The sequence below is a fragment of the Poromitra crassiceps genome (assembly GCF_964638095.1).
Source record: "Poromitra crassiceps genome assembly, chromosome: 23".
Classification (NCBI taxonomy): Eukaryota; Metazoa; Chordata; class Actinopteri; order Beryciformes; family Melamphaidae; genus Poromitra; species Poromitra crassiceps.
In genome coordinates, this window is record NC_139639.1 from 2886546 (window position 1) to 2905786 (window position 19241).

Below are 19241 nucleotides of genomic sequence, written 5' to 3' on the forward strand. Positions count from 1 at the left end.
TTCAAAGGCTTTTACAATGGGAGTGACATTTCACACAATAGATCCGCACTACATCTCCCAGCAGACAATGGGAGCACATTATCCCTGCCGAAGCCAGGTTGGTGGCAGCAGTCTGCTGTACTTCTGACCCTGCAGCCTTCACACACACACACACGCACACACACACACGCACACGCACACGCAGGCACGCACGCACGCACGCGCACACACACACACACACACACACACACACACACAAACACAAACACACATTATTTTCCCGACTAATCGATTGGTCGTTTGGTTTGGTCTTATGAAATGTCACAAAATGGTGAAAAATGTCGATCAATTTTCCCCAAAGCCCAAGGTGACTTCCTGTCCAAACTCAGTGATGCGCTCTGTTTGTTTTCCCCTGTAGTCGCGTGCAGTACAGATCAGAACACAACGACCACACGGACGGTAGCCAGCTAGTTTTGTCTGTTTGATGTTGTTCACTGTCAACACGAAGGCCAGATTATTGCCAATTCTGGCAGCAGCAGAGGTTGAAAATCCCTCGGGAGGAGAAAAGGTAGGATGAGTGAAAAAGACGAGCAGGGCGCTTTTCCTCTAATGTTCAACTTTTTTCAGCTTAAAAATGCCCACAGCGCTCCTCCAAAAACAACAGACGCCACCAGCGCTGAAACGCCAGGTGCGTTCATTAAAAGAGGAGCACGTTTAGCGCGTCCTTACACAGAGAATGAATTGCAGAAAGACGCTGGCAGCTCCAAAAATACTTTTGGTTTGAATGTCCCCTAAGATGTCCTTTCAAAGGTTTAATAGTCATGTCATCTGGGACAGACAGCAGCAACGGACGTTTCAGCCCAAAGGCCTTCTTCAGCCATGACATCCTCCAATGTCTTCTTTTGGTCCTAACTAGTGTCCTCTAGAGAGAGAGTGGTGTCAGCGGAGGACCAAAATGAGAGACTCATTAGCCAATGAACAGCCAGGAATGGGTCTCGCGCTACTTTTGCATGCTAAAATAAAGCTGATAATGTACAATTTGATTCAAGGGGGAAAAAACCCTTTCAGAGTACAACACAAACTGTCTATTTTGCTGCAACTTGACAGTGCTGCTTAATCCAGGACCTTACTTCCTGGAACTCTTGAGAGTAAAAAACTGGTCCATTTGAGTGAATGGACATGTCGGAACTCTTCTATTATACGGCTCTGGTCCTAACCAACTGTCCACAACCCAAAAGATCATCAGTTTACTGTCATAGAAGACTAAAGAAACCAGAAAATTAAATACTCACATTTAAGAAGCTGGAAATGTGAAAATTTGACTTTTTCTTTTCTTAAAACATCTGTTGAAACGATGAATCGATTATACAAGTAGTTGGTGATTTATTATTGACGATCGACTAGTCGATTAATCGACTAGTCGATTAATCGACAAATCATTCCTGCTCTAACACACACACACACACACACACACAGAACACAAATCACACACACCTGTCACTCAATTCCTATATGGTTAGGAATCTGTCAAAATGCCAATACATGATGCACATACGCACCCACACACACGCACACGCACACTGGTCAATGAAATGTCCCTCTCCTCTCTCTCATCCCTCTCTCTCTCTGTTAACAGTGCATGTGCTCTGCTGCCATGGCGACCATGGCTCCTCCCCTCACACTTCTCCTCCTGCTGCTTCAACTGGCTGATGGCTCATTCCCAGAGGAACCCAGTCCACTCAGCTACGCCCCCCTAGAGGGTACGTGTCCTCTCCTCTGTGTGTGTGTGTGTGTGTGTGTGTGTGGGCGTGGCTGTGGCTGTGCACGCAGCGTTGATGAATGGCTGCATGGAGAGTGTGAGGATGCAGGGTCAAAGGTCGCAGCCTCGGTGTGGAGCTGCTCTCGAGCCGCCATTGGCTTACAGATAAATAGAGAGAATTCTCTCCATCTCTCCCTCTGACGGGAGACCAGGAAAGAGGGGAGAGGAAGAAAGGAAATTGTGTGCGGGGAGATGGTGGGGAGATGAATGGGTGGGACAGTTTGGATGGGAGGTTGGAAATGACGAGAGAGAGAGAGAGAGAAGGCTGAGGATGGAGGGAGAAGGCTGATGGTGGAGAGAGAGGGAGGAGACAGGTGGAGATGGATAGCTGTGTCCTCTCTCCTCCCCTGCAGTCAAGGACAACGAGACATTTCTGTCCTCCTCATGATGAGGCTTCCCTATGGAGGCCGACGTGCTTCACATTGTCCTCTTCTAAACTTACCCATACTCTCATATAGCCTCTCTCTCTCTCTCTCTCTCTCTCTCTCTCTCTCTCTCTCTCTCTCTCTCTCTCCATCCCGTCTTTCCTCCTGGCTCTCTCTACCCCGTCCAACACCTGTCTAAAATGTGCCAGGAGCAGGAACCACCCTGCTCACATCATCAATATATAAGTTCACAGTAATATAATAGAACATTAATTATGACCCGCCGAAACCGTGGAGCTGCTGCACAGATAAACTGCTAGGAGAGAAACCACTGACGAGATGAAAGTAGGTCACTGTGACATGACTGCTACGCTGTTTGTCAGCTCTTTCTCTGCCCGTAGTCTCTGTTTTCCTAAACAAATATAGCCAGGATGATGAGCGCCGACAGTTCCAGTGAAGGTTACAGAGGCCGACCTTATGGAGTTCATTGGCCAGAATAGATGAGTAAATATGGAAGGGGGGAATTGTTGAAGTGCCCTTGAGCAAGGTAAAACTGTGCTCCTAGTCAAGGTATCTGGTTGAGTGTCTCTCTCTGTCTGTCTGTCTGTCTGTCTGTCTGTCTGTCTGTGTGCATGTCAGTGGTGAGAAGGTATCCAGTCTTCATTGGCAGAGCTCATCGTTCTGCTCAGAGACAGGAGCTGCTCATCCAGACCCTCCTCCAACTCAACCGCACGCTCTACATAGGAGCCAGGTAACCAACGGCAACCGCCTCCAACAGTGCGCTAGCGCCGCGACGTAGACTTTAATAATGCTTTGCTTCTTCATTTGATGTCCCGGCTTCCATCTGCTGCATCATGTGCCACTTTGTGTGGGAGCCATTTTGCATTCGTCCTCCTAGACTAGTGGAGGATGTTTCTTCAAGTTAGTCGGGGATGCGGGAATGTCAAGTGTGAAAGTTTGTTTCACGTTACTGTTATGGTTCATGCATGTACATATCACTTGTTTTATTGTTGAATCCCATTGTGACTCTTGTGTTATGTGCTGATTGTATTTACACGGATGTGTTTGTGTGTTTTGTAGAGATGATTTGTACAGAGTGGAGCTGGATAACATGTCAGGTGATGAGATGTTCTACAGTAAGGTGAGACCTTCATTTTCTTGCACAAGCCGACACAAAGACACACACACACACACACACACTCACACACACACACACACACACACACACACACACACACACACACACACACACACACACACACACACACACACACACACACACACACACACACACACACAGACACAAACACTGATATACTGTGCATATATATATATTATGCATATGATATGTTGTGACTGTGGTATATATGTACATATATAATATGCGTATATGTTGTGACTGTGGTATATATGTACATATATAATATGCATATATGTTGTGACTGTGGTATATATGTACATATATAATATGCATATATGTTGTGACTGTGGTATATATGTACATATATAATATGCATATATGTTGTGACTGTGGTATATATGTACATATATGCATGATATGTTGTGACTGTGGTATATGTCTTTGGCAGAAGCGGACGTGGGAATCCAATAAGAATGACATTCGAGTATGCCGGATGAAGGGGAAACATGAGGTCAGTTATGATGCTCTCTCACACAAGCAGCACTGCAGAACAAGTGCAAGCTCAGCAAGTCATTTAGTGTCATATTCAGCCTTCAGATCTGATCTTTCTTAAATCAAATGAACGTTCCTGAACATTTTTACTGCCATTTCCGCATCACCTTATATTATCTTGAATAGGTAAAGCAACCAGCCATTTCAAAGAGATATGAGTTATATGAGATATGAGAAATAAGTGCATTGAGGCGGAGTCATATTTTAAATAAAAGACGAGAAAAAAATTCCGCAAATGTATTTGATGACCCAAATCAAATCTCCTGCCCTGCGACCCACCTGTGGGTCCCGACCCAGTCTTTGGGAATGACTGAGCTACACTCTCTACTCCATCCCATGGACCGACACACCAGCTGCTACAGAAACCACATATCTCCTTTGGGCGCACCTGCATATGCCTGCCCACCTACCCGCAGACATATTGACAGAAATCTGATCTCGTTGATTCAGCACATTGCTTAATCCCACTATAGCTCAGGGAAACATTAGACCCAGACCCCCCAAAAAACGGTCCATCCTGAAGTCTGAAACCCGACCTCGCACACCTGCAGAAGGTGTCTGAAACCCGACCCCGCACACCTGCAGAAGGTGCACTTTCTTTACCTCATTTGTAGCCCGTGGGGGGAAGATGGGCAAAGTTGAACAATTGTGTCTCTGTATAGAAAGCGATACTTGACATTGGTCGGAGATGTGATCAAGGGAATGTGATCTAATCCACAAGAGAGAAAGACTCGACGGGATTGAGTGGATGATGAGACGCTCGCCGGGTTGACAGGTTTTAACGCTAAAATATCAGCTTTATTGCATGAATGTAGCTCGGCCCGCGGGCTGAATCCAATCTGGGCAGACTGGAGGAGAGAGAAGAGAGGAGAAGAAGCCGATGGAAACATTAGAGAGGAAAGTGAGCAGAGAGAGTGACACCGCCTCGGGGAGGGAAGCGTAATTGAAATCAGTGGAGGTAGAGAGGGGAGGAGAGGATGTGTGCGTGGGCTGAGGGGACCCGGGGGGGGGATAGCGGCAGCCACCAGGTAGTCAGAAAAACGGAGAGGAAAACAAGCGCAGAAGAGAATGGTGTTTGCTTCAAAGAACACAGGAGGAGGAGGAGAAGGAGGAGGAGGAGGAGGGGGCTGTCAATCAAAGTTTTGAGAAAGGGGGATAGAGACAGTCGGCATGTGTGGGAAGTGGGAACGCCCAAAAAATGTTATACGGCTGGCACGCGAGTGGGGTAAAACCGCCGATATATCTCAATGGGCTGATTCACCAAAGGACGGTGCTGCGGCTCTAAACTACAGGTTTGGGGGTTCTAGAGCAGAACCCAAGACGTCTGTTCAAATGTGAGTTTACTGCGGTGGTTAAATCCCCGATCGTGTCTGCCTGGGCTGGGCTAGCAGCTAAATTCTAACTTTGCTGAATGGATAGAATGGGGGATTTACCCCACCCTGACCATGCCCCCAGCCAGGCTGAGCCAGCTAACCCAGCGTCTATGACGAGACATCGCCTCAACCTATGACAGACAGGTGGGGGGAAAGAAGAGGGATGGAGAGAGAGAGAGATACAGGTAAAGTAGAACTTGTAAGCACTAGAGCACTGTAACTGAAGATGAGGAGGCCAGGTGAGATTGTAACGCTGTGGGTAAAAGACTTTACTCGTGCCACTACACAACATCTGACCATAGAGCCTGTCCTACTGTAGGAGCCACTACGTAACATCTGACCATAGAGCCTGTCCTACTGTAGGAGCCACTACACATCATCTGACCATAGAGCCTGTCCTACTGTAGGAGCCACTACACATCATCTGACCATAGAGCCTGTCCTACTGTAGGAGCCACTACACATCATCTGACCATAGAGCCTGTCCTACTGTAGGAGCCACTACGTAACATCTGACCATAGAGCCTGTCCTACTGTAGGAGCCACTACGCATCATCTGACCATAGAGCCTGTCCTACTGTAGGAGCCACTACACAACATCTGACCATAGAGCCTGTCCTACTGTAGGAGCCACTACACAACATCTGACCATAGAGCCTGTCCTACTGTAGGAGCCACTACACAACATCTGACCATAGAGCCTGTCCTACTGTAGGAGCCACTACACAACATCTGACCATAGAGCCTGTCCTACTGTAGGAGCCACTACACAACATCTGACCATAGAGCCTGTCCTACTGTAGGAGCCACTACACAACATCTGACCATAGAGCCTGTCCTACTGTAGGAGCCACTACACAACATCTGACCATAGAGCCTGTCCTACTGTAGGAGCTACTACGCATCATCTGACCATAGAGCCTGTCCTACTGTAGGAGCTACTACACAACATCTGACCATAGAGCCTGTCCTACTGTAGGAGCCACTACACAACATCTGACCATAGAGCCTGTCCTACTGTAGGAGCCACTACACAACATCTGACCATAGAGCCTGTCCTACTGTAGGAGCTACTACACAACATCTGACCATAGAGCCTGTCCTACTGTAGGAGCTACTACACAACATCTGACCATAGAGCCTGTCCTACTGTAGGAGCCACTACACAACATCTGACCATAGAGCCTGTCCTACTGTAGGAGCCACTACGCATCATCTGACCATAGAGCCTGTCCTACTGTAGGAGCCACTACACAACATCTGACCATAGAGCCTGTCCTACTGTAGGAGCCACTACACAACATCTGACCATAGAGCCTGTCCTACTGTAGGAGCTACTACACAACATCTGACCATAGAGCCTGTCCTACTGTAGGAGCCACTATGTAACATCTGACCATAGAGCCTGTCCTACTGTAGGAGCCACTACACAACATCTGACCATAGAGCCTGTCCTACTGTAGGAGCCACTACTCAACATCTGACCATAGAGCCTATCTTACTGTAGGAGCCACTACTCAACATCTGACCATAGAGCCTGTCCTACTGTAGGAGCCTTTGAAGAATTTGGATAGCACATGCTCCGGTTCAGACATTCAACATGTACCTATGACTATATATGTGATTAGATTAAATTCTACTCAATTTTATTCAAATCACTTTACTTGTCCCCGAGGGGCATGCGTGCGTGCGTGCGTGCGTGCGTGCGTGCGTGCGTGCGTGCGTGCGTGCGTGCGTGCGTGCGTGCGTGCGTGCGTGCGTGTGAGAGAGAGAGAGAGGGGGGGGGTGGTAAATAAACAATCAAAGGCTAAATCAACAGCTTCCACTGCAAAGACTGCCATCAAGTTCTCATCCTGTTGCGTTCCTCCAGATGGGCTGTTGTTGACGGTGTTGTTGAGGATTGTTTTAAGCTGTGTTGTTCGTGACTCGTCGCTCACAACGGTAGTCTTTACCCTCCTCTGACTGGTCGTTTTGAGCTTATAGTTTGGGTGCAAAACAGTCTTTCAGTCTAGGTGCTCTCTCTGTACCGTAAGTAACCTATGATTTCCTCTCCCACTATCTAATCTTCTTCTTTTGTTCTCTTCCTCGCAGGCAGAGTGTCGTAACTTCATCAAGGTGTTACTGAGCCAGCATGATGGCCTGTTCGTGTGTGGCACCAACGCCTTCAACCCGCTGTGCGCCAACTACACCGTTAGTACCCCTCTGTCCCTGTGTCTGTCAGTCGTTTTGCGGTGTCTGCCCTCTCCCATCTGCTTCTCTAGCATCGTTTTCCTCTGTCTGTCAGTCGTTTTGCGGTGTCTGCCCTAGCTCCCATCTGCTTCTCTCTTCCCCACCTCTCCTTCTCCGTTCTCTCCTCCCCCACATTTCCCATTCTCTCCCCACCTCCTCCCTCTCCCTGCTCTCTTCTCCCCCACATCCCCCGCTCTCCCTCCCCCTCCCCTCTCCTCTTTCCCCCTTCCCCTGCTCCTTCCCCACCTCCTATACTCTCCAACATTTCCCATTCCCGCCCCACCCCATCACTCTCTCACATTCCCCCTGCTCTCCTCCCCTTCTCCTGCTCTATCCTATATTTCTATATTTTCTATATTTCTCTATCAATTGTTCAAAGTGTTATCTTTATTCTGTAATTTGCTACTGTTGTGTCAGCTAGAATTAGCTAGACATATTTTCTGTGAAGCCCTCTGGGACATGCTTGTGAATTAGGGCTATACAAATAAACTTGACTTGACTTGACTTGACTCTCCTGTGTTGCAGAGAGACACTCTGGAGATGGTGGGAGAGCCTGTCAGCGGAATGGCACGGTGCCCGTATGACCCTCGCCACGCCAATGTGGCGTTATTCGCAGGTGAGCACACGCCAACAAAGACGTTTTTAGTTTTTTTTAATCAACTTTTTTTTACAGGTTTTTCTGCCATTTTCTCCCCAATTGTACTTGGACAAATTCCCCATGCCCGTCCCGGTCGTTGCCAATCTGGAAAGAGCCGTAGACTAGCACATGCTTCCTCCGATACATGTGCCAGCTTCTTCTCTTGACCTGACAGCGAGGAGCTTCACCGGCAGGACGTAGCGCGCCGTGGGAGGATCACGCTATTCCCCCAGTTCCCCTCCCCCCGAACAGGCGCCCCCCCCAGGCCGACCAGAGGAGGCACTAGTGCGGCGACCATGACACATACACCGCCAATTGTGTCTGTAGGAACGTCTGACCAAAGCCGGAAGTACCGCTGCCGCCGATTGAACCCGGGTGTCGTCCACGGCGGTAGGGGAACGCTTTTACCTCGACGCAACCCAGACGCCCCACCAACGAAGAAGAAGTGAGGGATTCCAGGAAAGATCAGAGTCTAGTTTTCAGCCCCCAGACGGGGGAAACTTATATGCCCTTGTGTTTACCCGCGCCAGTGATTTATAGTCAGACCTCTCGCTGCATCGCTTGTTTGGTTTTAATCTTCCTGACCTTGTGCGATCTCTCCATCTGTATCTTCCCCCTTCTTTAATCTCCCTCTCTCTCTCTCTCTCTCTCTCTCTCTGTCTCTCTCTCTCTCTCTCTCTACCCCTCACTCACTCTCTCTCTCTCTCTCTCTCTACCCCTCACTCTATCTCTCTCTCTCTCTCTCAGATGGCAGTCTCTTTACCGGTACCGTGACAGACTTCCTGGCCATCGACGCCGTGATCTATCGCAGCCTCGGCGACAGCCCCGCCCTCCGCACGGTCAAGCACGACTCCAAATGGTTTCGAGGTGCTTGTAAAAAAGAAAAAACAGACACGTTTATAAATGAGGCTCTGCGGCGACAGACATGCCTTCTTCAGCAGGCGACGAGGACGCAAACGGCGGAAGACATCATTACCAATAAACCATTCCCTTTTTAATGGTTTATTAAAAAACATCTAAACACTGCGGTTGTCTCTTCACCATTGCATCGCATTGAAATCAGATGATAGTCAGGGGGGGGGGGGTAAATGGGCGAAATACGTTTGGGAAAAGCAGACTTGATTAGGGCCCGCATGACATTGACTTAATAGCTCCATTATAAGTGGAACAGGCTCAGATGGAATGATGTATTGAGGTTAGTTGGAGGCTACAGATCCCCGAGTTTGAACAAGCCAGTGGCGTTGGGCGCAGCTGAGGAAAGACGAGCCCTGGCAGGTCAGAGCGGAGCAGCGCAGGATGAATAAATGATAAATAATGTGTCTCTGCTTGTCCAGGATGATAAATTAAACAGGACATGAATATTTAATGAGCGACCCCAGGCGGACGCCAGGCGTCCATGTTGATGTGATTGTTATTACAGCGCCATGTCAGGTGGATGCGGGGTGTTACGCTCTCAGGTCTCTCAAGACGCCGTGTCTGCACTGGATATGAGCGTGTGTGTGTAGGTGTGTGTGTGTGTGTGTGTGTGTGTGTGTGTGTGTGTGTGTGTGTGTGTGTGCCTGTGTGTGCGTGTGTGTGTGTGTGTGTGTGTGTGTGTGTGTGTGTGTGTGCCTGTGTGTGCGTGTGTGTGTGTGTGTGTGTGTGCCTGTGTGTGTGTGTGTGTGTGTGTGTGTGTGTGCCTGTGTGTGTGTGTGTGTGTGTGTGTGTGCGCGTGTGTGTGTGTGTGTGTGTGTGTGTGTGTGTGTGTGTGAGAGTGTGTGCCTGTGTGTGTGTGTGTGCCTGTGTGTGTGTGTGTCCGTGTGTGTAGGTGTGTGTGTGAGTGTGTGCCTGTGTGTGTGTGTGTGTGTGTGTGTGTGTGTGTGTGTGTGTGTGTGTGTGTGTGTGTGTGTGTGTGTGTGTGTTTAACAGTAATTCTCTCATATTATTTCACAGAGCCGTTCTTTGTCAACGCTGTGGAGTGGGGGTCTCATATCTACTTCTTCTTCAGAGAGATGGCCATGGAGTTCCATCACCTAGAGAAGGTGCTCTCTCTCTCTCTCTCTCTCTCTGTCTCTCTCTCTCCCTCTCTCTCTCTCTCTCTCTCTCCTCTCTCTCTCTCTCTCTCTCTCTCTCACTCCCAATAATATATCTATATCAACAACAGTATAATTAAAAGCTTTTCATAACACTTCAATTAAATTCAAACATTTACAGTACACATACATGGGAACACAGTATCAGAACATTTCTCATCATGTTCCCTAACAGCAAATGGTAACTTATTTTCTTGTGGGTAGAAACAAAAGTTGATTTAATTTTTGTTTTTATTTTGTATTCTATTTTCTTTTTATTTGATTTATTTTATATTTGGGCAGACCACCAGGAAATGTGTGTATGCTTCCATTTCATGTCGGTCACAATGATCACATGGCTTCCACGATTTCGAGTGTCTCTCTTTTTAAATTTCTACTTTATGATCATAAAGCCTATATTTTGTGAGTAATTTTCTTTCTTTTAATGCAGGGAGTTGAAGGTAATTTGCCACTTATAATTTCTGTTTAACTATTTATAACAGTCAGTTTTGATTTGTGGTTCGATTTCAGTTTTCAAATGTTTGGTGCAGTTTTGAATCTAAGTGGCGGAAATTTGTTTAATTTGGGAATTTCTCCCCTGTCTCGTATATCCCCTCCCTCTTCCTCTCTCTCCTCTCCACCACACCTTGCATCCTAGGTGATGGTGTCCCGTGTGGCGCGCGTGTGTAAGGCAGACCTGGGGGGCTCTCAGCGCGTCTTAGAGAAACAGTTCTCGTCGTTTCTGAAAGCGCGGCTCAACTGCTCCGTCCCGGGAGACTCTCACTTCTACTTCAACCTGCTCCACGCCACCAGCAAGGTCATCCACATGCAGGGACGCGACGTCCTCCTGGGCCTGTTCTCCACACCGCTCAACAGGTACGCGGACCCGCGCACTATGCACCAGAGAGGTGGACTTGCGACCTGGTGAACCTGGCCTTGAATGGACTCGAGTCTCTCTTTTGATGACTGGTGACTTGACTTGAGACATGATGACATCGGTTGACTTGTTTGTGTTCGTCAGTTTAAATATTGAATTTAAAATACTGGCTGTCCTCCCCCTCCACCTCCCAGGAGGAGACACTCGTTGTAATCTTATTATAATTATTATACAAATTCAATTAATTGTCATACTTTTTGAACAGGTTAGATAAACTGGCCAGTAATAGTGACTTTGGTCTTGACTTCAACTTGACTAGATATAACCTGTGACTTGACTTGACTTGCCTTGCCCCAAACAAAATCACTCTGGACTTACTTGAGATTTGGACCAAAGTGACTTGGTCCCATGTCTGGTCTGGTATGCACACACAAGCGCACGCTGAGTCCTGTTTTCTCATGGCTGTCTGTGTTACGTTCCCTGTCTCTGCAGCATCCCCGGCTCTGCCGTGTGCGTCTTCGACATGCAGCAGCTCGCACACGTGTTCGAGGGCCGCTTCAAGGAGCAGAAATCCCCCGAGTCCATCTGGACCCCCGTGCCTGATGAAGCCGTCCCTAAACCTAGGTACTGTTATGACCCCCGTGCCCGATGAAGCCGTCCCTAAACCTAGGTACTGTTATGACCCCCGTGCCCGATGAAGCCGTCCCTAAACCTAGGTACTGTTATGACCCCCGTGCCCGATGAAGCCGTCCCTAAACCTAGGTACTGTTATGACCCCCGTGCCCGATGAAGCCGTCCCTAAACCTAGGTACTGTTATGACCCCCGTGCCTGATGAAGCCGTCCCTAAACCTAGGTACTGTTATGACCCCCGTGCCTGATGAAGCCGTCCCTAAACCTAGGTACTGTTATGACCCCCGTGCCTGATGAAGCCGTCCCTAAACCTAGGTACTGTTATGACCCCGTGCCTGATGAAGCCGTCCCTAAACCTAGGTACTGTTATGACCCCCATGCCTGATGAAGCCGTCCCTAAACCTAGGTACTGTTATGACCCCCGTGCCCGATGAAGCCGTCCCTAAACCTAGGTACTGTTACGCAAGGCATACGTAGGCGGGACTTTGGCAGAAAGCAGATGAGCTCCCGTCCAGAGAATCTGTCGCATATAAAGTCTAGTTAATACCTGCTTATAAGCCCCACCTGTCAATCACAATTCACTCCTATTCAGCAAAATATTAGAATACTGCCTCAGCAACGTGAATGTCATCCTTTCTCTCTCTCTCTCTCTCTCTCACTCACTATCTGTCCATCTATGTCTCACTCGTTCTATATTTGTGTCTCTCCTCTGTCTCTCTCTCCATCTATCTGTCTCTGTGTGTCTGCAGGCCGGGCGGCTGTGCGGTGGAGGGCTCCAGATTTAGCTCCTCCACCTCGCTGCCAGACGAGGTGCTGAACTTTGTGAAGACCCACCCGCTGATGGACGAGACTGTCCCCCTGCTGGGACACAGACCCTGGGTGGTCAAGACCATGGGACGGTACGTACGCACACACTGACTCCCTCCCTCTCCTCTGCAGCCTTCATGCTGAACGTTCACTTTTGGATAGCATGGAGATGGGGCGAGTAAATATGACAAAGTGCCATTAAAAGCCTTCTCGCTCTCTCTCTCTCTCTCTCTCTCTCCCTCCCCCCCTCTCTCTATCTCCCTCTCTCTCTCTCCCTCTCTCTCACCACCTGTCTCTCGGACTAGGTACCAGCTGACATCCATGGTGGTGGACACAGAAGCTGGTCCCCATAAGAACCGCACCGTCCTGTTCCTGGGCTCGACCCGAGGCACCGTCCTCAAGTTCCTGATGAATCCCAGCGGGGACACGGCCTCCCACGACAGTGTCTTCCTGGAGGAGGTGGAGGGATTCAACCCTGACAAGTGAGATCTTCTCTCTGATCCCTGACAAATGATGAAGTAGCCATAGTAATCCTTTCACTTATGGTACTGTATGCATGCTGCTCCAAAGTAGAGCAGCTCCTATATAATATTATCTGCCTGAACTGGAGCGCAGCACTGCTCTTTGCCCAGCAAGCTTATGCTGTTAGTATTATAAATGTAAATACAGCTTTGAGATGATGTGGTGTTATGACTCTGTGCTTCGCCAGCCCAGCACAGACTGAACTGCCTGCTCTTGAAGCAGTGTAAAAGCTATGAACTGTAGCGTAGGTTGGCGTTTTAGTTGTGAAAACACTTCTCTGGAGCCAAAGAACCTCTGTGCTTTTTGGAGTGCAAGTCAGCTTGTTACTGGCCAAGTTAAATGGCAAAGGAAAAACTAGCTATAGGCTAACTAGTCAAACTGGCTTCAATTGGTAGCATATTACATTACGTTAGGTCATTTAGACGCTCCTGTCCAAAGTGACTTAATAAGTGGTCAAACTGACCGTATATCACAGTCTTCATCAGCTAAGACGTATTTTATTTTATTTTATTTTATTTTATTTTATTTTATTTTAAGAGTAAGTAAGAGTAGAAGGGGAAAACATTGTCTCATTATAACTTAATCAGGTAGCAGGAGCTCTAGGCTTCATAATATTAGCTCTTCTCTAATCCCTTCCCTTGGCTTCTTCACTGGACATCAGTCTAGCGTTACTTATCCAGAAAAACCTGTGCTTCCCTGGTTCCACCCATCTGTCCTGAAGCCGCAGCAGATTGGCCTCCGAAACAACCGCAGGTTCATTCAGAGGCCAAATGTCCCCTACCTCTGCTGCCTCCTCTCCTCTCCTCTCCGCCTCCTGCCCCCCCCCCCCCCCCCCTCTACCTCCCCCTCTCTCTCTGTCTCCCCCCTCTCTCCCCCCCCTCTCTCTGTATCTAGGTGTGGTGAGGACTCTGTCCAGGCTCGTCAGCTGTTGTCTCTGTCGTTGGACCGGTCCAGCCACACGCTGCTGCTGGCCTTCCCCTCCTGTCTGGTCAGAGTGCCCACCTCACGCTGCCACCTCCACTCACGCTGCATGAAGTGAGTAGCACCATCACCTTCACTGTTTTGGAGGATACTTGCTAAGGCAATGTCAGTTTGCTAATTAGGTCAGCAGCGTTTTTTGCCAACTCCTGCTTCCCCCTCTCTCTCCTCCCTATATGTCGCAGTAAAGTTTAGTTTAGTTGAGTTTAGTTTAGTGAGTTTATTTATATCAGGGACCATCGACCATGTGCAAAATACATTAATCTCAAACAAAGAGGAAAATATGCTTTGTACCATATTTAGCTGCTAGCTCATTTCCATTTTGTAGTCCCTGGGCAGGTGAACAGAAACAATAAAACGCAGAGCAAAGCAAAAAAACAAATCATCCCCACTACAAATGGACCAACAACCTATTGACATCCACGCAGGCATATACACGCGCACGCACACGCGCACACACACACGCACGGGCACACACATACACACACACACACACACACACACACACACACACACACACACACACACACACACACATACACACAATAGCACATTTCATAGGAATACAAATATGATTTAAATCACTAAATACATTGCTAGTTGTTACATTGTTTCGAGGCTGTCAGCAGGTGATGGCTGAGCTAGTTGTTACATTGTTTCCCTTAACATTCATTTTGGGATAATTTGTTTACTTGTGAAAGTGAAGACAGAGGTTTCAAGATCCTCTTTATCTATTTTTGTTTTACACCAAATAAATGATTCTCCATCGTTAAATATCAAGAATCCATTAGATATTGAAGATATTTTAAAGTAGAACCTGGAATAGCAAGTAGCCTAGCTTCTATAAGCCATGACTGTGATGCCTATCAGTTAACCCGAACATCAGCAATGAGACAAACATTTCACAGGTTCCCCACTGGAAAAAAAAAAAAAATACATTTCAGAAACAAACAGATCTCATGATCATCTGTAGGAAATTTTAGGTTCACATTTTCTGAAAATCATTTGGCTATAGCAAGTAGTTGTTGGCAGTGGTTGCTGAGATTGCTTGCTTATTTGATAAGCGTTAGGTCAATCTGACTGAAGTCCTCAGTTAACGAATGCTAGTTTTACATGGCAGTGTTCCAGGTAGAGACTCTCTCTCAGCCTGATGCGAGGTCAAAATGGCCGCTGTGGGTAGTGTTTGGTTCACTATTCAGATTGTCTTCACTTATCATTTTATTTTTAAGCATTGTATTTTCTTTGGCGTGTGTCTGTGTGTAGGAGCTGTCTAGCATCCAGAGACCCCTACTGTGGCTGGACCAGAGGAAGCACCTGCTCCTTCCTAAGACCAGGCACACGGTGAGGGAAACACCTGTCCCACACCGGTCTGTGCTCCATGTTACCCCTGACCAGGTCACTGAGTCATGGAGGAACGTTGCAGCATTCTTGTATGTTTTGTATGGAAATGTCAAGTTAACTAAGCTCATGGTGGCTTGGTCTAAGTTTGTGTTTTTTAGCACATGTAATAATATAAGGGGAAATAATAAATGCCATAAAATGGTAGCTGTGATAGTGGGATAGTGGTTTGAGATACGGCAAGATTCTGAATCCCTACCAGCTCCTGGCGCTGCCTGTGCTCTGCCTTTCAAATCAGAATGTCCCCACAAGGATCAATGAAGTAGGCCGATCCAATTACACTGAAACACATTAATTCATCCACAAGCAAGGGCATATACTGTATTACTCATTATCAGTAAATGCCCATATTCATATAAAATCTGCTATTTAAAATCTTGGATTTATTTTTATTTTTTATTTACTTTGATGACTTATTCAGGTTATCTTAGCCAACTTCACATTCCATGTCAACATAGCCTGGAAGATACATTGATTCCTTACTGTTGTACATCCTGCAATGTGAGATCATATAACTGTATACTGTTGATCTATACTCTGAGTCTTACTGTGAATAACTATACATCTATAATCCATCTATAATAATATTATACGTTGCCTAATGTCTAAGCCAAATCATGTGAAATGTTCCGATTTCTCACTGGCTTCAGTCCCTGATCTTCTCTCCTGTGATCCGTGTGTGTGCTTGCAGGCTTCCTTTTCAACAAGACGTGGAATATGGAAACACCACCTCCCATCTAGGAGACTGTGACGGTAGGTTGCAGCACTTATAGTCTGACATGGACGCTTCTCGCTGCTGCTACACACACAGTGGACTTGAGGCAGTCTCCGCCTAGTGGCTCAGCACCTCATTACACCTGTCTCCTACTACTACTCACTGGACATTTTGTTCTGAAGGAACTCTAATAATGGGGAATATTCATGGCACCTCCTGGACATTAGCGCCGTGTCATTGTCGAGTGTGTAATGTGAATTCCTCTCCGGCTCATTATATTTTAAGATCCATCGGGGAAGACGATTCATTCAAGCTTGATATTAACAATCGAGTCTCTTTTTTTTGGTGTCGTTGTCGGAGCCGAAGCAGGTGGAAGTGGAACGGGGGCTTTCGGTTTCACCCTCGCTCCCCCCACAGGTCCAACACTCTCTCAGTGTGAGAGTTTAATTAGAGAGGGTGTGTGTGGAAGTAGTTAGAAGTACTGGTGGACAAGATAAGACTGCAGGATGGGAACGCATCCATCCTCCTAACGCACACTTTGTTCTCCCCAAAGCTGAATATCTGGCAGAGCGAGGAGTGCAGGCTGAGCTGAGGCTGGGCCAGTGAGTGAGCTAGCTGGAAGTAGCTTAGCGTGAAAAACACTGATGGTCCTTCTGTTGAGATCTGAGGCTGCTCGAATGTCAGCGGGGGCCCTGAGAGGGCCTCTTAAAAAAACATGGAACGCGCTTAGAAGCTCTGAAATGCACCGACTCTCAGTAAGTGACCAATAATACCAGGGCCCCCAAAGTCATTTCCTGTCCAGCAGCTTCTCTCTGAGCTCTTCCTCTTTCTCGGGGCGATTTCAAAGTGATCCGAGCCGGTGGAGAGCTACAGATCCTCATTTATCAAAACCACAAACAAACAGAGAGTGTTCCAAGCTCTCTTCAGTCTCTGGTCTCTTTTTAAACTGATATTAGCACGACTCTATTTTGCACGCTAGTCTTTAGAAAGCGCTAGCTCTGGAAGAAGTGTGCTCTGGCAGACTGCAGAGCGAGCTGAGCTGACGCACTCTAACCCACAGACAGAGACAGGCATGTGGTGCTGTGTCTGCAGATGGGACTGATTACAGCTGGGTGGAAACACTGATGTAATGCTATGCTATGCTGCATACAGAGGGACTCTCTGGCTGCCGGGCTGCAGAGTGGAAACTGTGAGGAGGGAGAGAGAGAGAGAGAGAGAGAGAGAGAGCAAGCAGAGGAGGGAGAGAGGGAGAGAGAGAGAGAGCAAGCAGAGGAGAGAGAGAGAGAGAGAGAAAGCAGAGGAGAGAGAGAGAGAGAGAGAGAGAAAGCAAGCAGAGGAGAGAGAGAGGAGAGAGAGAGAGAGAGAGAGAGAGAGAGCAGAGGAGGGAGAGAGAGTTGAGAGAGAGGGAGAGAGAGAGAGAGTCGAGAGAGAGAGAGAGAGAGAGAGCAGAGGAGAGAGAGGGAGAGAGAGTTGAGAGAGAGAGAGGAGAGAGGGAGAGAGAGAGAGAGAGGGAGAGAGAGGGAGAGAGAGTTGAGAGAGAGAGAGAGAGGAGAGTCAGCTGTTGCGGTTTTGAGTTCGGCTGATGACAAGTGCAGGCTCCTTCAGCCTGGAGCCTGTGGAGCCTCAAGGCCATGCTGGAGAGAAGCCTCCTGCTCAACTCAATCATCTCAGGAGATCATCTTATATTACAGAACATTATGATCAGGAAATGATGGTTATAATTGTAGTCACTGATGATGTATTATGATACATTATATCCTCATAGGGGGAACAGCACTAAATAGAAGCAGTAGAATAGTACTAGATGTAATAATTCTGAATTGGCCCCTGTGGACAGATAGAGGAAGTCATTCAGACAAGGATGTCCGTTCCGCTATTCTACTAAAATGTCGTCTCCGTGATTGTGTCTCTGTGTCTTCAGGGATTCTCCAGCAGAGTCTGCTGATCGAGCCGGAGAGCCTGGTCTCCCTCAACCTGCTGGTGGTGTCCGCGGTCTCTGCGTTCACCATCGGGGCGGCGCTCTCCGGCCTCGCCGTCTGCTGGATCATGGCCCACAAGCCCGCCAACCGTCGCCACGGCAACACCCCGCAGTCGTCCATCCAGCGGCGCGACAGGGGCCTGCTGAACAACGGCATGGCGGGCTCCGTGCTCAGCGTGACGCGGCAGGGAGGCGGCGGCGAGCGCCCCTGCACCCTGCAGGGCGGCGAGACCCTGTTCGTCATGCCCAACGGCTGGGTGAAGTCGGGCGAGCTGGACCCGGGCTTCCTGCCCACCCCGGAGCACACGCCCCAGCAGAAGCGCCGCGGCCTGCGCCTGTCGGACTCCAACTCGGGCGGCTGGGACACCAGCCAGACCTACCTGGGCGGCGGCTCCGTGGGCCTGGGCTCGCCCTGCCGCATGCCCCCCTCCGTCTACCTGACCACCAGACTCTTCCAGCAGGGGGGAGGCGGGAGGCACGGCGGTGGCGAGGGCCGGGGGGGCGAGGTGCCGCCGCGCCAGCACTACGTCTGTCTGAGCAAGCAGGAGAAGGGGGTGAGGCCGACGCCCAAAGCCCCTCTCCTCAGGAAGTCGGCGGGGGACTACGTGTACCCCATGACCCCCCAGGACTCGCCCGAGCGTCGGAGGGTGGTCTCGGCCCCCAGCGCCCCGGCCGAATACGGGGAGCCCATGCCCATGCCCCTGCCGCTGCCCCTGCCCCTGCGCTGGCCGGCCCAGGAAGGGTATCTCCTCAGCAGCCACGGCATGGTGCCCGTCGCCCTGCCCGCGGCCCCCATGGCCGCCCCCATCGGCCAGTTGTACGTGTCCCAGCAGCAACACACCCCCGGGCTGAGCAGGGCTCTGCTGAGAGGGGCCCTGGAGAGAGGCGAGCTGGGCGAGCTGGTGGATCTCAGCCAGCTGATGAGTAAGAAGGGCTGCGGCGACAGGACTCAGGCTGGCCAGTGAGGGGGTCAGGAAACCAAGGGGACAAGAGTCCTTCCTTGTCTGTAGCTCTCTCATTTACTAGCATCAATCTCCCACCCCTCTCTCTCTCTTCTCTCTCATCATCTCATCTCCTTCTGCCTTTCCCTTCTCTACTTCCTTATGTCATTGTCATTCAGCCCTTCTGATCTCCTCTGTCACTCTCTCGGGCAGCCCCTGTTCCCCCCACCCCCCCTCCCCTCCAGCCC

At 49.0% G+C, this 19241-nt stretch overlaps 1 protein-coding gene across 1 annotated transcript; it reads left to right on the top strand.

The window, feature by feature from the left end:
- Positions 1–1618: 1618 nt before the first annotated feature.
- On the top strand, positions 1619–19017 carry LOC310797089 (semaphorin-6B-like; the record flags this gene model as incomplete). The annotated part of the gene is made up of 16 exons (XM_083659375.1): positions 1619–1739; positions 2803–2914; positions 3244–3304; positions 3753–3815; positions 7321–7419; positions 7984–8074; positions 8843–8962; positions 10028–10116; positions 10805–11022; positions 11516–11647; positions 12404–12553; positions 12767–12943; positions 13878–14018; positions 15225–15302; positions 16051–16112; positions 17996–19017. 16 exons carry the CDS (start codon positions 1619–1621, stop codon positions 19015–19017), a joined length of 2736 nt encoding a protein of 911 aa, XP_083515501.1.
- Between the last annotated feature and the right edge of the window lie 224 nt (positions 19018–19241).